Here is a 20040-nt window from a genome sequence, read left to right as displayed (position 1 = left end):
GGAACTTAAAGGGCACAGTTAAAGAACTGGTTCAAGTCGTCAGCGCCAAAATGGAGAATATCAAATATGCACTAAATACCACGGCTTATGGCCTATCCATGTATAGAGGTCAGTGTAACAATTACACATTTAAAAAAAAAATTACTTATTTTCAACATTTTAAAACAAATTACTCGCTTTTATTTGTCAGGGGAATTGCTGATATCTATAGATATAAGTTGGATAGTTCGCTGCTAGAAAATGACAGCTTTTGTTTTTTTTCGACTCAAAAACACTAATTGAAGTTACTATCACTTATTCTATCTCTATTATTAGTTCGATGCTCCAACAACGCTATCAATCGGGAGCCAAAGTGGTGAAAATTAAATAGGCACAAAATACCACAGCTTCTAGCCAATCCAGTGGTTTTTAAAGATCAGTGGAACATATGTAAGCAATGACAGATCCTGTCATTTAAAGTCAAAGCGGCAAACATAAGCAGCCATTTTGTAGTGTCGTGGTGCTATTAAAAGTTGTTCATCAAATTTCGTCTATTTTACATGGGAGTATTACTTTTTGTTATGATTCGATATTTCATTTCAAACTGATAGTATAATTCAGATTGTACGAAAAAAATATTTAGAAATTGTAACAAAATGGAGCAAGACGTGGAAACATTACAGCGCAGGATCTGTAATACTTGTCTTAGTTCCGATCGTGATATAATTATAATAAACGAACAATCGGATTTATTCCAAATATTTCGCCTTTTAACTTACGATTTCGCGGGTGAAGTGAGTATTTTAAAACATATCAAACTTTTACAAGTTATTTATAATTTTATTATATTGTAAAAATGCATGTAAATCCTTTTATGGGTTTTAGATAATCTAAAATAAACGGAGAGATGCACAAAATACGAAATATACTTAAAAAAGATTCATATTTAATACTCAAACTTATAAAAACAAAACATATTAAACTTACAAAACATTCATCCCCTATTCCTAATCGTTATTTTCGAACTTTGAACGTCATATTTATTTATATCAAACTAGCTTTTACCCGCGACTCCGTCCGCGCGGAATAAAAAATAGAAAGCGGTTTAAAAATTATCCTATGTCCGTTTCCTGGTTCTAAACTACCTGCCCACCAATTTTCATTCAAACGATTCAGCCGTTCTTAAGTTATAAATAGTGTATCACGACTTTCTTTTATATATATACTAGCTTTTACCCGCGACTCCGTCCGCGCGGAATAAAAAAAAATAGAAAACGGGGTAAAAATTATCCTATGTCCGTTTCCTGGTTCTAAGCTACCTACCCACCAATTTTCAGTCTAATCAATTCAGCCGTTCTTGAGTTATAAGTGGTGTAACTAACACGACTTTCTTTTATATATATAGATAGATATTAACAGTGTTAAAATATAAGTTACAAAGTTCTAACTGTAAAAACTAATTCCATACAACTTTCCATTCCCACTTTTATCCCCTTACAACCGTATTTTCGCATAAAAAATAGCCTACATCCTTTCTTAGGCTTTTGTCTGTGTATTAAATTTCTTGAGAATATATGTAGCGTAAGGGTTATTAATCTTGTATTCTTCCCTGAAGTGTCGTTCTGGAGATACCTTCATACAAACATACATCCATCCATGTAAACATTTGCATTAATAATATTAGCAAATTTTTCTGCCAGAACTATCTAATTAGATTGAGGGTAGGCAATGCATTCGCAATTGCGAATGTCTATAGTCAGCGGTCGCTTCGCCATTTCGGCGAATTCAACTGTAGAATATAAAAAAAACTTACTAAAGCTTTCTTAGAAGGATAGATACATTTTTTAGATGCTCTTATTTTTTTTAAAATCATTGATTACTTATTTTCAGGTTGACCCATTAAGTATCCAGACACTAGAAGTGTGTTGGGAATGTGTTGCCATGTTGAAGAAATTCACAAAATTCAGAGCAAAAGTACAAACAGCTCAACAACATTTACGAGTCATCAACGATTCACATGAAGTATGTAATTTTTTTTTTATAATCCATAATAAAGCATTTAGTAAAAGTATTTGAAAATATTAGCAGAACTAATATTTCTTGCAATCATTCCAACTTAGGTCTACGCTTATTATCAGCTCACCCTACCTTAAGTTAGGGGTGACTAGGCCATGAACCATGCTGGCCAAGTGCAAGTTGACTTTTTGGTTGCATCACAATGTTTTCCTTGAATGTAAGAACATCGGATAAATGCACATATTTAAACCGAAAATCACATTGGTACACAGCAGTTTTCAAACCCAGGAACTGCAGATTTCAAGTCAAGTACTTGATACCTGAGTCACTGACGCTCCTCCTTCATACCTTGAACCTATAATTATTAACAAGTATATAAGTTAATAATAGAGGTAGTTAATAATTTTTCAGAACATGGATCATACATATTTATCCCAATCTTTATCATCTATGGAGATGATATTAAAGTTAGGTTATGACAAAATATATATAGACACATCGGCCAAATTATTGACGGAGTGGTCAGCTCATTATATAGAAATAAGTACATCGGAGAATATAAAAAATGAACAGTATGATATCGCTCAAATTGTGAGAGAGAATATCGATTTGGATGAAAATATACTAACTGGTATGTATGTATATAAGGAACAGAATTGTTGGTTGTAGCCTCATAAGGAAGTACACGGTACTGCTCTGTGCAATTTCTTTCCATCCATCATTGTGTCAGACATTTTTGTTTATTTACTTTCGGTTTGAATTTGTATTATTTTAGGATTATTTAGAATGTGTTACTGTTTTTTTTTAAATACTTTTGGATCAAATAACTACCCGCAATTTCGAACTGGTTTAATTTTTTTGTGACGTCATTACTAGAATAATGGCTTATATAGAACTTTTTTGGTATCATTAGTTGCTTGACTAGTGTGTGTGTGGTTGCCGGTTTCAATCCCGAGACTGAACAAAATTTTTGGGTGATTCTTTAAAATTATTTGTGTTTGCAAAGACTAAAAGCTTCTAGAATGTTCAGTCAACAAATGTTTTACTTGTGTATCCATGTTTGTATGTATGTCAATTCCATTGAAACCCGGAGACTAAACGACTAAAATAATTTTGACAAGTGAGGTGACATTTGATTTGTATACTTATTCCAAGTGCCATAACGTTACAATAAGTTTGATTTTAAAATTAACAGAGTTTTATTTGATACACAGTTCCATCTATGGTTATTGATGGTCAAACGGTACCTCATATCATGATAAATGCTGAACCTTTAGCCACAGAGACGGGTTACAAGGAATCAAATAATTTGATCATACCGGAACTTACAGTCAGGTAAGAGGTTAAAATTATTAATATTAAATAACTCTGGGACTTGTAAATTAGTGGAAATAAGTGATAATCTTTATAAGAATAGGATGAGAAGGTAATTTGGCGGAGGAGGGGAGGAAGGGTTTTTCTTCTTTTTAAATTAATAGTGGACCCCATCGTTTTTTCGATGTTTTCGTCAACATCAGGTTGAAGATAAATGGAAGTGTGTGATCAAAATATTAAATAGCAAAGGAAAATCAAGGTAACGGGGTCCGGTATTCTCTGACTAAAGACCAAAAATGGGATATTAATGGTGGGGAATTTGGGGAGAAGTCATACAATTGAATTTTAAGTTTCGGAGAATAGGAACGGTTATTACCTCTTTCTGTGCATACCCTCCTTTGTCTTGTAGGTAGGTAACGCATCTGCTAATGTGGATGTCTATGGGCAGTGGTTGTCTGTCTATTTTGGCTTATTCAGATTGCTGCTTGCTCTTTTGTTACCTTATACTATTTAAAAATGGTTTTATTAAGCGATTACTCTTACAAGAAAAGATTTGTATTTACGTATGTAACGAAAAAACTCAAAAACTAGTGGACTAATTAAAAAAATCTTTTTGCCATTAGAAAGGTATATTATTACTGAGGGACATAGGCTATAATTATTGTTAGATTTTTTTTTCAAGTGATTTAAGACAAATTCCTCTGAGTGTTATAATAAATTTACATATATTTAATTTTTTTCATTCAATTACTACTTTGTTAGCTGGTATTTTCAGTTCATTAGAAATTCCCAATTTAAATGCAAATGTTGAACAAATACAAAAAGTTGTAATTGAAGAAAAACCAGATTTAAAAGCTGGGTATACAACGGAATATATGAATGAAGAAGACATGCTGGCATTTAGGTGAGAACACAACAATACATGCACTTTATTACCATCATCAGCTCACTATAAGTCCCCACCGAGGTGCTCAGAGCCTACCCTAAGGCTGCCTGTCCATTGACGCGGAGAGAGGCAGCGGAGCTGAGCTAGCGAGTATTGCGGAGCGGAGTTACGGACTGTGTCTGTCCATTGACGCGGAGCTAGGCAGCGGTGCGGAGCCAGCGAGTATTGCGGAGCGGAGTAACGGACTGTGCGGAGCTAGGCCGAGTTCACGCAACGAGTCATTTGAGCGGAGGGCGGCGGGCGGTCAGTTCAGTCATACGCGAAATATTACGGAAAACAGACATGTTGTCGACGCAAAAGTTGAAATGTTACTACCTCACATTGCTCGAAGAAGAAATGTTAGACTACTATCCCAATATCCCATACCCCCGCCCCCGAGACCGGGCCGTTTCCCCGCCGCGCCGCGCCGGCTCACTCGGCTGCCCCGCTCCGCCGCCCCGCTCCGCCGCCTCGCACCGCTACCTCGCACCGCTACCACGCACCGCTTCCGAAAATGTATGAATTTTTAAACTAGCTCGCAAATCCCTTTCCACTAAAGCGGAGCGGAGATTTCATGCAATCCTATTGGTTAATATTTCTTCGTTTCTCCGCTCCGCTGCCCCTCTCCGCGTCAATGGACAGGCAGCCTAACTGAGGGGTGACACGCACTTTATAGTCCCACAAAATATATAAAAAAAACTTGAGAGGTGTGTTGGGACACCCGGATGGAACGAAGTTCCTTTCTATTAATTAGTGAAGGAACCAATGTTTATTCTATGAATAAAAAACTTAAGTCTTCACAAAAAGTACATTTTATTTCTATGAATTTTCGTTATATATTGTGACGTGGTTGCCATGGTGAAGTAGCGCTCATTCGTCGTAACATACTTACTATAGCAAAAAGTGTCGTGACAACTTTTCGTAAGAATTTTTTCCGTCTAGCCCCCTTTCACAACGCGCGATAAGGAACTTCGTTCCAAAAACACATTAAGATGAATACATGAAAAATGACACACATGACATAACAAGATGGTTACAATTTCTGACAATTTGACATTAACAGAAGATTTGACCGACAAGGCTATTTCACTAGCGCCCCCCAGTCAACATCAAAAAAGTGTCACAAATTCCTTTTAGTAGTTGTCATGATTTTACTTTTATGCCATTCTTCTACGTCAGTGTTTCTCAAAGTGGGCGCTAACGCCCCCTTGGGGGCGTTTGAAACCTAGGAGGGGGCGATAAGGGGCCCAAAAAATGGGGGGCATTGAAATTAATTAAAGTAATGAAATTGTGATTTTTAAGTTTTAGGGCTGAATAAAAATTAGGGGCGCTCTGAAATATAATTGATTTTCAAAGGGGGCGGTGAAAGAAATAAGTTTGACAATCACTGATCTACGCCTATATTTTCTGACAAAACTAAACGAAATAGGAACGCCGTCACCGGGCCAGATAACCTTGTTTGCCATAGTTTCACTTTAACCCATCGGGTCAGATAAGTTCGTCACATTTATGAAACGTTATTTTTTTCTTTCAGGGAAGAAGCGAAAAAGAAATTCGCTTATGCAAGTGCGTTACATAAATGTGAACTTTGTATTATTGGTTTCTACACACAACAACAAGTCGAAGAACATTACGAGCGCGCTCATAAAGCTGTAAGTCAACACATTACACTGTATGTCATCTATAAACTACATTACTTGCCAAACTGTTATTAAAAATGACACCATTTGCCAATTTGTAATTTTGAGACTACATCATTTGCCAGATTGTCATTCAAAATTCACAACATTTGCCAGATTGTCGTTTAAACATTACAATGATTGCCAAGTTATATTTTATCACTACAAAATTTTCCAAACTGCAAGTCTTTCGTAGATTACAACTTTTGTCGATTTTTAAGTCATTTTGAGAATACAAAATTTGTCAAACATAAATTACAATATTTGCCAGCCTATCATTAAAAAACTACAAAATTTGTTCTTACTATATTTGACATATGTATTCCACTAACGTCACAAAACAAATAATACAAACAAATAATTGTTGATATAAGACGCCATGATTTAGTCACATGCAAGGACACTACGTGCGACACACTAAGGGCCACTACGTGCGGCACATTCAGAACCTCCACTTACGTCACATTATTTGTTGGTATAAGACACTATGAGTCCCTTAGACTATTAGAGACTTAGTCACATGCAAAGCCACAACGTGCGACACACGAAGAGCTACTACTTGCGGCACATGCAGGGCATCTAATTGCGGCACATTTAGAGCCTCCACTTGTGGCACATTCAAGGCCTCTTTGCGGCACATGCAGAGCCACTTTATGTGGCACATGCAGGGCCACTACGTGCGGCACGTGTGCCTGTGACGTCACAGTAGTTGCGTGGCTTAGCACAGCTGAGATAGTTCCCCCGTCGCGTCGCGCAGAGGGAGGGCACCGCGCCGTGCAAGGTGTGCTACTCGTACGTGGAGGAGGGGCGCGTGTCGCAGCACATGCAGGGCCACTACGTGCGGCACGTGTGCCTGTGACGTCACAGTAGTTGCGTGGCTTAGCACAGCTGAGATAGTTCCCCCGTCGCGTCGCGCAGAGGGAGGGCACCGCGCCGTGCAAGGTGTGCTACTCGTACGTGGAGGAGGGGCGCGTGTCGCAGCACATGCAGGGCCACTACGTGCGGCACGTGTGCCGGCTCTGCGGACACGCCGAGGCGACCGTGCGTTGCGCACAGCTGCACGTGCAGACACACCACGAGAAGAAGTTGCCGAGCTCACTCATCAAGATCGGGGATATTAAGCAAGTTGAAAAAATGGTAAGTTATTATGTCAACTAATCAGTCTAACTATTTTTTATTAATTAAAATAAGAATTTGATATAGTGACTTTCGTTTCAGCGTCAGAAAAAGAAAAAAAAAGATGCGCCATCGACCACTCCTGATCCAAAGGGTTTAAGGAAATTGCTTTCAAAAACTACAATTGTTGGATATCAATGTTTAGAATGTGATATGTTCTTTAAGTGAGTACTTTAATATACAATTTTTAGAAAGATATGTCATAACTACGCCAAATGGAGGACCATATCTGCCTTTCTTTCACTAAACTTTAAAAGGAATAGAGCACAATACATTAGTGAAAACAGCATTTAAATAGCTTAAGTCGTTTCTGAGATTAGCGCACACAAAGAAAAATTTTCAGACAATGTTTTTATTCTGCCCTGTAGCCTAAACTAAAACGGTTTATATAATAGCCGCCATTACAAAATGGCGGATGACAAATGAAAAATTATAAATGTACGAAATTATTACATCCGCTATTTTGAGACAGCGGCCATTTTGGATTCTATGAGTCAAGCATTCATTTGACATTCATATTTTTTGTGCAATATGTTAACATGTTATCCATCAATTTGTAATTGCGACCATCTTGAATTTAACATAATCTATATTCTACTTCTTCAAGCCTTTACATTTGATACCCATGTCGAAGTTGGTTGTCCAAATATATGTGTTTCGCCATTTTATGATGGCGGTCTGGATTTTTTATCCTGCACTGTATTATTCTCTAACGTAGTAAATACATTTTTAATTCACTTAAAAAATACTTTAAATGTTACACCAACAAAATTCTCTGACCTGGTGGGCATAAGTCAAACTAAATTACAACTCACTAGCGACCTCCTGTCAAGGATAAAAATTACAAGATCTTGTTTGTATTATAGCTGTCATGTCATTTTCTATGTCTAAGTAGGTTTTATATATTCTGTCAGAACGGCGATAGTAGCGCCCCTCACTAATTCAAATATTACTTATATGTATGTAAAACTAGTTGTCGTCCTCGAATCCCTCCGCATGAAATAAAAAAAAAAATAAGTAGCCTATGTGTTCTGTTGCGGCCTCTGGGTTGCATACAGCCTTTTTGCTTCAGCCTTTTAGGACATTTTTAAATATTTTTTGACGTTTTGTTTTATATCTTGTACATTTTTATATGACTTTATCTTGTTCCTGTCTTTTCATTGAAAAAGTTATTAGTGAAAATTTATTCAGTACATTCATGTTCTACTAGACTATGTTCTACATCTGTGATAAATTTCATCAAGATCTGTTGAACTGTTCCGGAGATACAAACAAAAAACTTGAGAGGTGTGTTGGGACACCCGGATGGAACGAAGTTCCTTTCTATTAATTAGTGAAGGAACCAATGTTTATTCTATGAATAAAAAACTTAAGTCTTCACAAGAAGTACATTTCATTTCTATGAGTTTTCGTTATATATTGTCACGTCGTTGCCATGGTGATATAGCAAAAAATGTCGTGACAATTTTTCGTAAATTTTTTTTCCATCTAGCCCCCTTTCAAAACGCGCGATAAGGAACTTCGTTCCAACAAACATACATTTAAACATTCGCATTTATAATATTAGTAATGTTACTTACTATTTCAGGAATTCCCGAGCTCGTAAAGCGCATGTCGCCAGATATCATAGAGAAGGACTACAATGTGATCATTGTAAGAAGAGATTTGTGAACAGAACTACATTAGTTACACATCTCAAGTAAGTTATATAAAATACAGGATGTTTTGTTGGGTCTATCGATGAACACACTGAATGGATTTTTTCTTTGACAATTTAATCTATAGGTTCAATGCTAAACACCCCTTATATGTAAAGTAGAAACTTTAATCCCCTTTTAAAGTGTAAAAAGTTATCTATATATATATATATATATAGTCAGAAAGTGATGTTAGTTACACTATTTATAACTCAAGATAGGTCGAACTGATTTAGCTGAAAATTAATGGGGAGGTAGCTTAGAACTAGGAGACGGACATAGGAACTTTTTTATCTTGTGTGCATTTTTTTATTCCGCGCGGACGGAGTCGCGGGTAAAAGCTAGTTTATAATAAAAAAATTATTAATTGTTTTCAATATGCATTTTAAGTCTCCTAATAATGGTCAATGTACAAATTGACAACTTTACAGGAGACGTTCAAAAAAACGAAAAATAGAAAACGGGGTAAAAACTATCCTATGTCCGTTTCCTGGTTCTAAGCTACCTGCCCACCAATTTTCAGTCAAATCGATTCAGCCGTTCTTGAGTTATAAATAGTGTAACTAACACAACTTTCTTTTATATATATATATATAGATGGTCTCTTTATAAAGTTTAAATAATTCATATTGAATAACTTTAGTATATATTTATATCAACAGGTTACATGAAGGTCCACCACCGAGGAAACCATGTCCTATCTGTTCAAAACTGGTCCGAGTGGTACAGTTAAAGTACCACATACAACGACATCAGAATAAAGGTCGGTACGAGTGTACCGATTGTAACAAAGTGTTCTCCTATCTCACTACGTACCAGGGACATCTTAAATACTCGAGGGCACATGCTTCAGAACAAGTTCTCAAGTAAGTACACTACAGTACAGTTTGTTTGATGTGAAACATCTATAGGATCACTTGTAAACCGAATTGTTGGCGTGGCGACGCTTGCCGTGGCGACGGGTCGCCAAGCTATACTGAGAGGTATTTAAATCTCTAACATTATCTTTGCTCTGAGCAACGCTACGGGTCGATAACAAAACGGGTCGTAAATTCCCTCTCCCTATATGGCACCGAACCCGGCCTGAATCCACCACAATACGACGCTTTCCGTCCTGTCGCCGGGGACTTTCCACAGGATGAAGGAACCTTTAAGGTTCAGTATGTAATCCCGATAATTGAACTGATCGGAACCTCGAACATTTTAAATCGTTGCTTTGCATATATATTAAGCTACTAGAAAAACTTCAATATCGTGTTTTAGAACTTAAATCAAATTGATGTGAAACATCTATAGGCTCACTTGTAAACCGAACTGTTATACATATTACTTGTACACACACGATGTTTCACATCTGTCAGGCATCCCATGACGGCTCACAAGTTTTTTTTATATTACAATGTAGCAAACGAGCAAGTGGCCACATGAATTCGCCGAAATGGCGAAGCGACCACAGCCCATAGACATTGGCAATTACAGATGTGTTGCCTACCCTCAATCGACTAAGGAGGAGACGCACAAAAAGAGAATATATAACCTTTCTATGCATCTCCTCCTCCTATAATAAAAGAGATGGGGAAGAGAAAGAGAAGTAAAACAAGTCCTGTGTGAGACAGAGATGAGAGTGTAGTTGAGGCGTGTCTTCTGTAAGGTCGTGGTATTTCACTGAGAGAGGACAATTCCTACAACTTATGTTGTTGATGATGACTAACAATGTTAAACATACAGTCAGAATCTGTTATAACGACATCGAAGGGACTACTCATATTGAGTCGTAAAAACCGATAGTTGTAACAACCGGTGACAGGTTAATAGGAAAGATATGTAATAACATTCAGCCAGGACCTTTGATTTTGGTCAATTTAACCGGTATGTTGTTCTAAACGATGTCGCTATAAACGGTTTTGACTGTACTTATATGTAGGCCAATTTAATTGTTTGACAAATAAAATGGTTCTGTTTTGATGGGTTTGTAATTTGGAAGGTAGTCGATGTTTTTTTTTTTTTACATTTGCTCTGATAAAGTCGCAGGCAATGTATTAGTCTTAGTTTGAATTTTTTTTGTAGTTATTTATTTAAAGCATTTCCCCTCAGGTTCCCATGTCCGATGTGCAACAAGGGATATCCTACGAAAGAGGCGATGCAGGATCACTTCAACTATCAACATCTCGGCAAAACATCACACAAATGTCCGCTCTGTGATAAGGTGAATTCATTTTTATACAGCCTAGAAATATTTATCTAAAAGCAAGTTTTCATTTTGTTCTGTGTATTTAAAAATTTGCTATTACAAAATGGCAGGCGCATTGGTGTTTAAATTGCTTTAGTTGAGGAATTGCTATTAAAAAATGGCAGGCGCATTGGTGTTTAAATTGCTTTAGTTGAGGAATTGCTATTAAAATATGGCAGGCGCATTGACGCTTAAATTCCTTTAGTTAGGGAATTGCTATTAAAATATGTCAGGCGCATTGGCTTTTAAATTACGTTAGTTGAGGAATTGCTATTAAAATATGTCAGGCGCATTGGTGCTTAAATTCCTTTACTTGAGGAATTGCTATTAAAATATGGCAGGCGCATTGACGCTTAAATTCCTTTAGTTAGGGAATTGCTATTAAAATATGTCAGGCGCATTGGCTTTTAAATTACGTTAGTTGAGGAATTGCTATTAAAATATGTCAGGCGCATTGACGTGACTAATGTAAGATATTAAATTCTAAATGTGATGTTAATTAATGTAAAAATAATCATTTATAAATGTTTTTTTAGCCTATAGCGTCTAGAGCTAACGTAGAGCGCCATCTAATGAGGGTACATGGAGAAAAGAAGGAGAAACCAAAGAACCACGTCTGTCAGCAATGCGGGAAGGGATTCACTGTGAGTATACATTGCTTGTTTAATAGAGACAGGACTTACAGGATATTTCAGTTCCTGTAGGTTCCTTACCCTACCAAATACATAAAAAAAATTATTGGGAAGGGAAAAAAAACTAGAATTAAGCCTTCAATCATTTAATATCACAATATATTCATAAACTGTAGCACTTTTAAAATTCATTTATCCAAATGAAGGGTGATTTATGCAAAATTATCATACTATAGTAAGTTACGTAGCCATTGTAGTGTTTGTGTCTATGGAATAGATACAATTCACTGTCTCATGTACCACACTGGAAGGTACAGCTGTCTCTGGGTAGTTGAGTGACGAACGCGGTACGAAGCGGACGTGCGCCTGCGCTCCAGTGTGGTAGTGGTGAGCCAGTGTCTGTCCTTAATCATCTTTAGGGACCCTATGGTCCTACAGCCACCAAATAGCATAAGTTTATCATAAGCACTCACTTAGACCTGATAACATTCAGATTGTATTACAACGCTTTATTGTATCCTAATGCTTTCCTTAGAGATAAGTTCAATAGAATATTTAGTTCGCTTGTAACCTTCTTAAAGTATAGTTGTCTTGTAAAAAAACTTGAGAGGTGTGTTGGGACACCCGGATGGAACGAAGTTCCTTTCAATTAATTAGTGAAGGAACCAATGTTTATTCTATGAATAAAAAACTTAAGTCTTCACAAGAAGTACATTTTATTTCTATGAATTTTCGTTATATATTGTCACGTGGTTGCCATGGTGAAGTAGCGCTCATTCGTCGTTAACATACTTACTATAGCAAAAAGTGTCGTGACAACTTTTCCTAAGAATTTTTACCGTCTAGCCCCCTTTCACAACGCGCGATAAGGAACTTCGTTCCAATAAATAATTTTTTTTTAAAAGCCCTATCCCTGACCGCATGACATAACTAGTGTAATATTTTATTTTTCAGGACAAAAAATCATTAAATCAACACGAAGTTATCCATTCTGGTGACAGACCATTATCTTGTAACATCTGTTATCAAACTTTTAAACAAAAAGCATCTCTTTACACTCACAGGAAGAGAGTTCACAATATAACGCCCGCGAAACGAGTCGTTGAATTCATTGATGATAAAACTAAGATAGAAGTTAAATCAAGTTGAAGGTAGAACAAAAAAAAAAAGAATGTAGGTAGAAGAAGAAAAAATTAAAATGAAGGTAGATGTTAAATCCAATTTGAAGTTTTTTTTTTGAGACAGGAAATGGCCGCAGATGGTTCAGTCTAGAATTTATTTAAAAGGAGACTTGAGGTCTTAAGTTGTCTCTTGCTGTTAATTATTACGAGATTGAATTAAATTGAAGGTAGTATAAGAAAAAAAATATAAAACATTAAAATTTATTTAATAGATCTAGAAATTAAATCAAGATTTAAGATCTTTTTTTTATTTGGTAAATAACAGCCTAAATTCTATCTTTTGATAATTTTTACTTATCTTTAGTACTTGTAATCGGATTACATCCCTTAATCCACTTTGATATCTATCTTTTTTTTTTGCCCTACTCACAGGAGGGTAAAATTTTTTGCGTTAATGACACTTGAGATTAAGAATCTAATGAAAATTATTACTTTAAAAATACAATGGATATAAAATACATTACCCACCTAAGTAGGGCAAAAATAAACTGCGAGACAGCTATGTATTTTTTTTACTATATTCAGTTTAGCGCCATCTTTGTTGTGAAATTAAAATATATTGTTCTATTAAAAATGTATAAATAAATATGTAATTATAAAATAAACATGTTTAAAAATTATGGGCTTATTTTTATTTATCAAATATTTTTTTTATAATCATGGAAAGTTTATAAACTATCAACAATGTATAGTTTATATTTCTTGAAAGTTTATTTTGAAAGAATATTAAAACTAATTTTCTTGAGATTTCTCCTTTTCGTGTACTCTTTGATGTCCTCTCAATACTTGGTTAGTCTGAAATTAACAAAAAAAAACATTATAACCTACTTTTAATGAAGACAAATAAAATTAAAAAAAAAACTAAAAGACTACTCATGATTGTAGTTTTTGAGTTCGAATTTTTAAAATACAGATCTGACTCCATGTAATCTTCTTTTATATATATCTATATATATATATATATATATATATATATATATATATATATATATATATATATATATATATATATATATATATATATATATATAAAAGAAAGTTGTGTTAGTTACACTATTTATAACTCAAGATCGGTCGAACTGATTTAGCTGAAAATTGATGGGGAGGTAGCTTAGAACTAGGAGACGGACATAGGAACTTTTTTATCTTGTGGGCATTTTTTTTATTCCGCGCGGACGGAGTCGCGGGTAAAAGCTAGTATAGTTATAAACTTACCTTAAAGCCGATGCCACATATTTCACAAACATAATTCCGTTTAGTGATACCACCAACATGGCGTCTCATATGACACCTCAATGCACGAACACTGCAATACTGTAAAAATATTTAATTTTCAGAAAATCTTAACTTAATTTCAACTCAGTTAAAAAATCAGACCTTTCTCGGACATCTTGCACATTGTAGCCTGTTCTTTTGAAGATGTACCGTCTCATTATGTCTATCTCTTTCTTTAAATGTTAGAAATCCTTTGCCGCAAGCGGGACAACAATAACTGAAAAGAAAGACAATTTATTCAGTTCTTGATAATTACTTGCCGGAGGCTTAGTTTTAGTCCCCTTTCCCTTCCTACCATTTTCGTATAAGGGTAGGAAAAGTGGATAGAGAGGATGCATAGGAATATCCACAGGTGGGCACAGTTAATCGAAAAGTTAACTTCGTTAATCGTTAATTCGTTAATTAAAAAATTAACTTCGTTAATCGTTAAAGCGTTAAATTCTCGAAAATTTAACGCAAGTTAAAGTTAATCGTTAACAGTTAACTATACCAAAATTATACATACTAATTTCACACTTATGTGGCGACACTTGTTTAAAATAGTAATTTGACTATACATTTATAGAATGTATACATTAGTATTAGAGACAAATATGAATGCATTATAGTTTATTTCATTACGAGTGCGGAAAGCCTTACTGAGCCTTACGGAAGAGTAACTGAAACAACGCTTGCTTAGTGCAGACTGCTTTAATGACATCACATTGACGTAATGGTCGGACGCAGCCGACCGTTCCTATTTGCGCATAGTTGATGCGCATATATAACACTTACATTGCAAAGAGTTCCAACAAACGTCTACCCGAGCCGAGGCGCAGCCGAAGGTGAGGGTTGACAGTTGGAACAAGTTGTAATGACAGTTTCGCACGTGTACTAAACAACTATTTTTGATACAGTTGCGAAAAAATGAAGCAATTCAATAGAATATTAAAAACACAATAAACTCAACTAACTAAAATGTTTGAAAAATGGCGCCAACCGTAAAAGAATACAAACAGAGATTTTTTGTTTTTTTCACCCATTCTGGGTAGGCAAAGGGAACTATGCCCAAAGAACCAAGTCTTCAGTAGATTATTTTTATTGATATGAAATGAAAATGAAATTTAATGAGATGAAATAAAATGAAACCTAACCTAATTCCTTGAATCAAATCATTAAATCTGATATTTTAACATATTAGAAGCTTCTTTTTAGAAATATTTGCGTGAATCATAAAAACTTCAATGATTTTTTTTTTTGTAAAAACTTCGTGGTTGGTTATTCTTTTTAACAGACATTATTTTGACAGTTGGGAAAGACAAGTTCAGAAAAGCTAAAGAAAAAGCACGAGTAAAAAAGTGTTTTAATACAGTTGCTCAAAAAGTTTCGTATTGCAGGGACGAAGAGCGTTCGGAATGGTGGCTATTACATACTCTTGCTTTTATATACTCGTAATGAAATATACTACTTCGAACCTTCTTTTGATTTTGTCCTGTTGGTCACGTCTTTCCCGGACGCTCTGATGCATACACTTGCACGTGAACTTCACATATTATATCAATTATCAACTTGTTCGTTCACCATTCGAGTCGCCGACAGTCGCCCTACATAGCTGAACTTACGAGCGTGGCGTGGCGCGTAATTTAAACAAAATGACAGCACGTCTCAAAGTTTCTAATTTAACGATTAACGGACTTTTACTAACGGAAGTTAACAAAAGCGTTAACACTTTTTGAAGTTAACTTAAAAGTTAATCCGTTAAGCAAAATGTTAACTTCGTTAATTAACGATTAACGGATTAACGAGTTAATGCCCAGCTCTGGGAATATCCTTATTCTGTATGTCCCCTCCTCCGTCGATCAAAGGTAGACAATGCATCTGCTATTGTGAATGTCTATGTTGCAGTGGTATTCAGGTGACTGCGCTCATTTGGCACCATTAATATAAAAAAAAATACTATTGAAAATCTATACGTAATCTTACTAATATTATAAATGTGAATGTTTAGATGTATGGATGGATGTATGTTTGAAGATATCTCCGGAACTGCTCAATGGTCTTAATTAAATTTATCACAGATGTAGAACATAGTCTAAAAGAACACATAGGATACTTATTAAGTTATTTTAACCCCTCGGACAGAGTCGCGGGCTACAGCTAGTTTATAAAACATGTGTAGTTATCAACAATATTAAAGCCAAAACTATGATTTTCAGAAAGTTTGTTAGTTTGTGTGTCCTAATCTCAAAAACTATATTAAATTATGATGCAGTTTTTACTAATATATTTTTATAAATACCATTAAGTAATTAAAGTTTCTTTCAAATAAGTAACTTAATAAACAAGTTATATCAATTATTTCCTACATTTTGATCACTATTTTAAGTTGAACTCTGATCGGTTAGATCAACCATTTAAATAGGGTTCTGCGTACACTGGAAATTTAATTTAAAGAAAATAGTACTCACCGTAATAACTGTGGATCAATATGTCGTGCTGAAATACGTAAATGTTTGTTGTAACTGCAACTTGTTTTGAAAAATTTATCACATGGCTGACAGTAATGCCTGAAACTGAAATATAAACCTAATTATTGATACAAATTTGTCTATCCCACTACTGTGGTGATTTTTTAAATTATTTTGTGAAAATTGTGACATAAAACGAAGTGACATAAAATAATATTGTAAAGTAGCTAATGTTACATAATTATGTAAGTGTTTTACCAGAAATGTTTTGGAATTAATTAGTATTTTTTTATATTATAAGGTGGCAAATGAATACTAAAATTCGCAAAAATGGCGAAACGACCGGCGGCTCATAGACATACGCAATTACAGATGCGTTGCCTACCTTTAATCAAAGGAGAAGGGGACGCACAGAAAGAAAAATTTTTCCCCTTCCTTTGCGTCCCCTCTTCCGCCAAATCCATTTCCCCTTCCCATCCTTTCCTAATAGGAAAGGGTGGGAAGGGAAAGAAGACTAAAATTAGGCCTCCGGTACCACACTCATCAGACTGCACGCGGAATTGCTTCCACTTCACGCCTGTCTTCTGTGAGGTCGTGGTATTTCACTGAGCGAGGACAATTCGTGCACACAACAAATATTGTTGTTGCGGGATCTACCACTATAGACTGAACTGAACTAAAATTAGGCCTTCGGCTTGCACTCATCAGACCATAGTAGAATTACTTCCACTTGATGACTGTCTTCTGTGTAGTCATGGGTTGAGTTGAGGTTGGTCACCAGTTGAGCCGGCCCATTTATACTACAGATGTTGCTGATGTCTACTACAGTTACTAGTAGCTAATGTTTTATAGTTATACTAGCTTTTACCCGCGACTCCGTTCGCGCGGAATAAAAAATAGAAGACGGGGTAAAAATTATCCTATGTCCGTTTCCTGGTTCTAAGCTACCTGCCCACCAATTTTCATCCAAATCAATTCAGCCTTTCCTGAGTTATAAATAGTGTAACTAACACGACTTTCTTTTATATATATAGATTAGAAGTTAACTAGTTTTTAGGTAAATTACAATTTGTTTAAGATTTACAGATTTAAGTATCTGGTGTACTTACATATTATCTCTAGGCGTTGTAGTATGTACAGTAGCATGGTGGGTAGACAGAGAACTGCGGCTAGAGAACTCTTTGTTGCACACTGAACATATCACTTTGCCACGATGCTTCTGTCTGTGGTATTCATATTTACCTCTGCTTCTGTAATTATAATTGATTGAACTAGTAATTGCCTGTGACTTTATCACCCGGAATAGTGTAACTTTCCAACAGTGAAACAATTTTTCAAATCAGTTCAATAGTTTCTGAGTTTATTAAATCGACGTCCTCACCGAATAACCTCAAGTAATAGGAAAAATAAAAATTTTCAGGAGAAGCAAAAAACCGTATTTCTTTAATAACTTCATCAATAATTATTGTACAAGAATCTTTTAGATACCAAAACAATGCTAATTTTTATAGCTACATTGTATTTAATTTACATTCATATATTCCGAGCGTATTCTGTGATATGAAGGTAAATAGATAATATCGGAAATAAAAACGAATCTGTTTCAATAATGACTTTTTATCTCCGTAATTAACATTAAGAAAAAATTAAAAAAAATATCACAATGTGTAATAGGACCTTTATATACCGAATTCGACGGAAAAGCAAGAACCCGGTAAGAGTGCATTACAGGATTATTCGAAGGGGGTTCGAAATGTAAACTAATATACAAATCTATCCTTTTTATAATATTAGTTTGGATTAGAGTCTTGTGACATTGAGAGAAATAGTTTGGGACTCTCCGATCAATCTTGACTGGATGCAAGTTCACTTTAAAAATAATTAAATCGTAGATTTATTATAACTGATATGATTAATGAGTCATGGAAAAACTTACTCAAACTTTTCCTTACACTCACTGCAACTATATTGTTTGTTTGTTATTACTCTCTTCTTTTTACTTCTTACTTTCTTCTTTTTTGTTCTTTTAACTATACTTTTCACATTTGTATCAACACATTTGTCTTTGATCAAATCTCTATCTAATAAACTATTTTTGGACATCCCTAATTCAATACCTTTGCCTAATTCTGGGTTAATTAATTCAGTGTTGCCAGATAATTTTGATTCAATATTTTTGGTATTTTCTTCAATAAATTGATGATTATCACCAAGTGAAAATGTAAATATATAACATGTGCCCAAATTGGAACTGCTTTGTACAGATATAGGTGTTTTATTTACCTAAAAATAAAATAAGCTATAAAAGTACTAATAAATAATACTGTAAAAGTAATAAGAAGCAATTTCTTCTTAGTGACAGAATACATTTAGTTTTTGGGCCCAAAATTAGTGTATGCTACATCTTAACCATATCTGGAGGTAAAATTTAAAGTTTTTTTACCGTAAAAACAAAGCAAGATTTTGTTTCTTACCTTAAAATGTTTATCCAATATATCTTTAGAGTTCAATGCTCTTTTTCTTAATTTTAATAAATGTTTCAAACTTGCTAAACACTCCCAACATAACTTCGATATTTCAATTTCCTGTAGTATCATTCTCATAATCTCCTCCAATGGTGTTGATATACGAAATAATTTACGATCGTTACTTAAACATATTAAGCAAATACTTTCCATATTTATTTTCAAATTTAGTTCATTAAAAATTATACACAATTCACGAAACTGGATTCGACAATTCAAATATAATGTCAATGTCACTTTTGTTTTTTGTCAATGTTAAGTTAAAGAATGTTGCCAGATACATAAAAATTAAACAGTTACTGCTGCAATAAGTTTTACAATAATTCAATGCAATAAGACTTAAAAGCACAATCAACATCTCTCCTACAAAATATGTATAATTTTATCCGAAATGATTTTTTCATACTAAACAGCACCACTTCAATAATTTTACAAAAAATAAATATAGCTGAAATTGACCAACGCCCAAAAAATTCACAACAAAGAAACTGCAGATTAGGTAAAAGTACTTAGTTAGTACTAAAGGTATAAAAAAAACAAATAAAGTAAAAATAACTTTAATGAATTCATATCAAATGCTGTAAAAGCGTTATGTGGTACATACTATTGTTTAAATCACCGCATATTTTTCTTAAATCTAAAATTTTCGAAGGCACAAAGTTATTGCTTTGAACACTTTATTATGAATATAACCATACTTTTGTATTTTATAGAGAACAAAGTAATTATTAAACCTATGGTCAATTGGACCATATAGAAAAATTATAAAAATATTAGATGACCTTTTAAGCCGTGCAATTATAAAGCTGCTATTTAGATAAAAGGACGCCTAATATTCCAATATTAAGATACTAGAATTAATTAAAAGAAAATTACAACCTATTTGAGAATACCTAATAATTTATCTGTGATGCGTTTTGTTGTTTAACCTATATTTATTTGAACATTTCATTTTGTACATTAA

The 20040-nt window shown here is 34.6% G+C and overlaps 2 protein-coding genes across 2 annotated transcripts; one reads left to right on the top strand and one right to left on the bottom strand.

The window, feature by feature from the left end:
- The first annotated feature begins 470 nt into the window (after positions 1-470).
- LOC106712669 (zinc finger protein 425-like) lies at positions 471-12866 on the top strand. The gene is made up of 13 exons (XM_045685212.1): positions 471-773; positions 1870-2001; positions 2407-2626; positions 3210-3330; positions 4085-4213; positions 5769-5886; positions 6832-7050; positions 7132-7253; positions 8678-8788; positions 9449-9652; positions 10881-10992; positions 11553-11660; positions 12603-12866. Exons 1-13 carry the CDS (start codon positions 636-638, stop codon positions 12795-12797), a joined length of 1929 nt encoding a protein of 642 aa, XP_045541168.1. The 5' UTR covers positions 471-635; the 3' UTR covers positions 12798-12866.
- A 1147-nt stretch (positions 12867-14013) lies between these two features.
- LOC106712640 (zinc finger protein 510) lies at positions 14014-19276 on the bottom strand. Its single transcript, XM_045685388.1, has 6 exons — positions 19026-19276; positions 18488-18834; positions 17661-17801; positions 16552-16656; positions 14207-14321; positions 14014-14143 (listed from the first exon to the last, which is right to left on the bottom strand). Exons 1-6 carry the CDS (start codon positions 19227-19229, stop codon positions 14033-14035), a joined length of 1023 nt encoding a protein of 340 aa, XP_045541344.1. The 5' UTR covers positions 19230-19276; the 3' UTR covers positions 14014-14032.
- Between the last annotated feature and the right edge of the window lie 764 nt (positions 19277-20040).

The sequence above is a fragment of the Papilio machaon genome, chromosome 29 (assembly GCF_912999745.1).
Source record: "Papilio machaon chromosome 29, ilPapMach1.1, whole genome shotgun sequence".
Taxonomy (NCBI): Eukaryota; Metazoa; Arthropoda; class Insecta; order Lepidoptera; family Papilionidae; genus Papilio; species Papilio machaon.
Note: the sequence above shows the minus strand (reverse complement) of the source record. Positions and strands in the feature narration are given on the sequence as shown.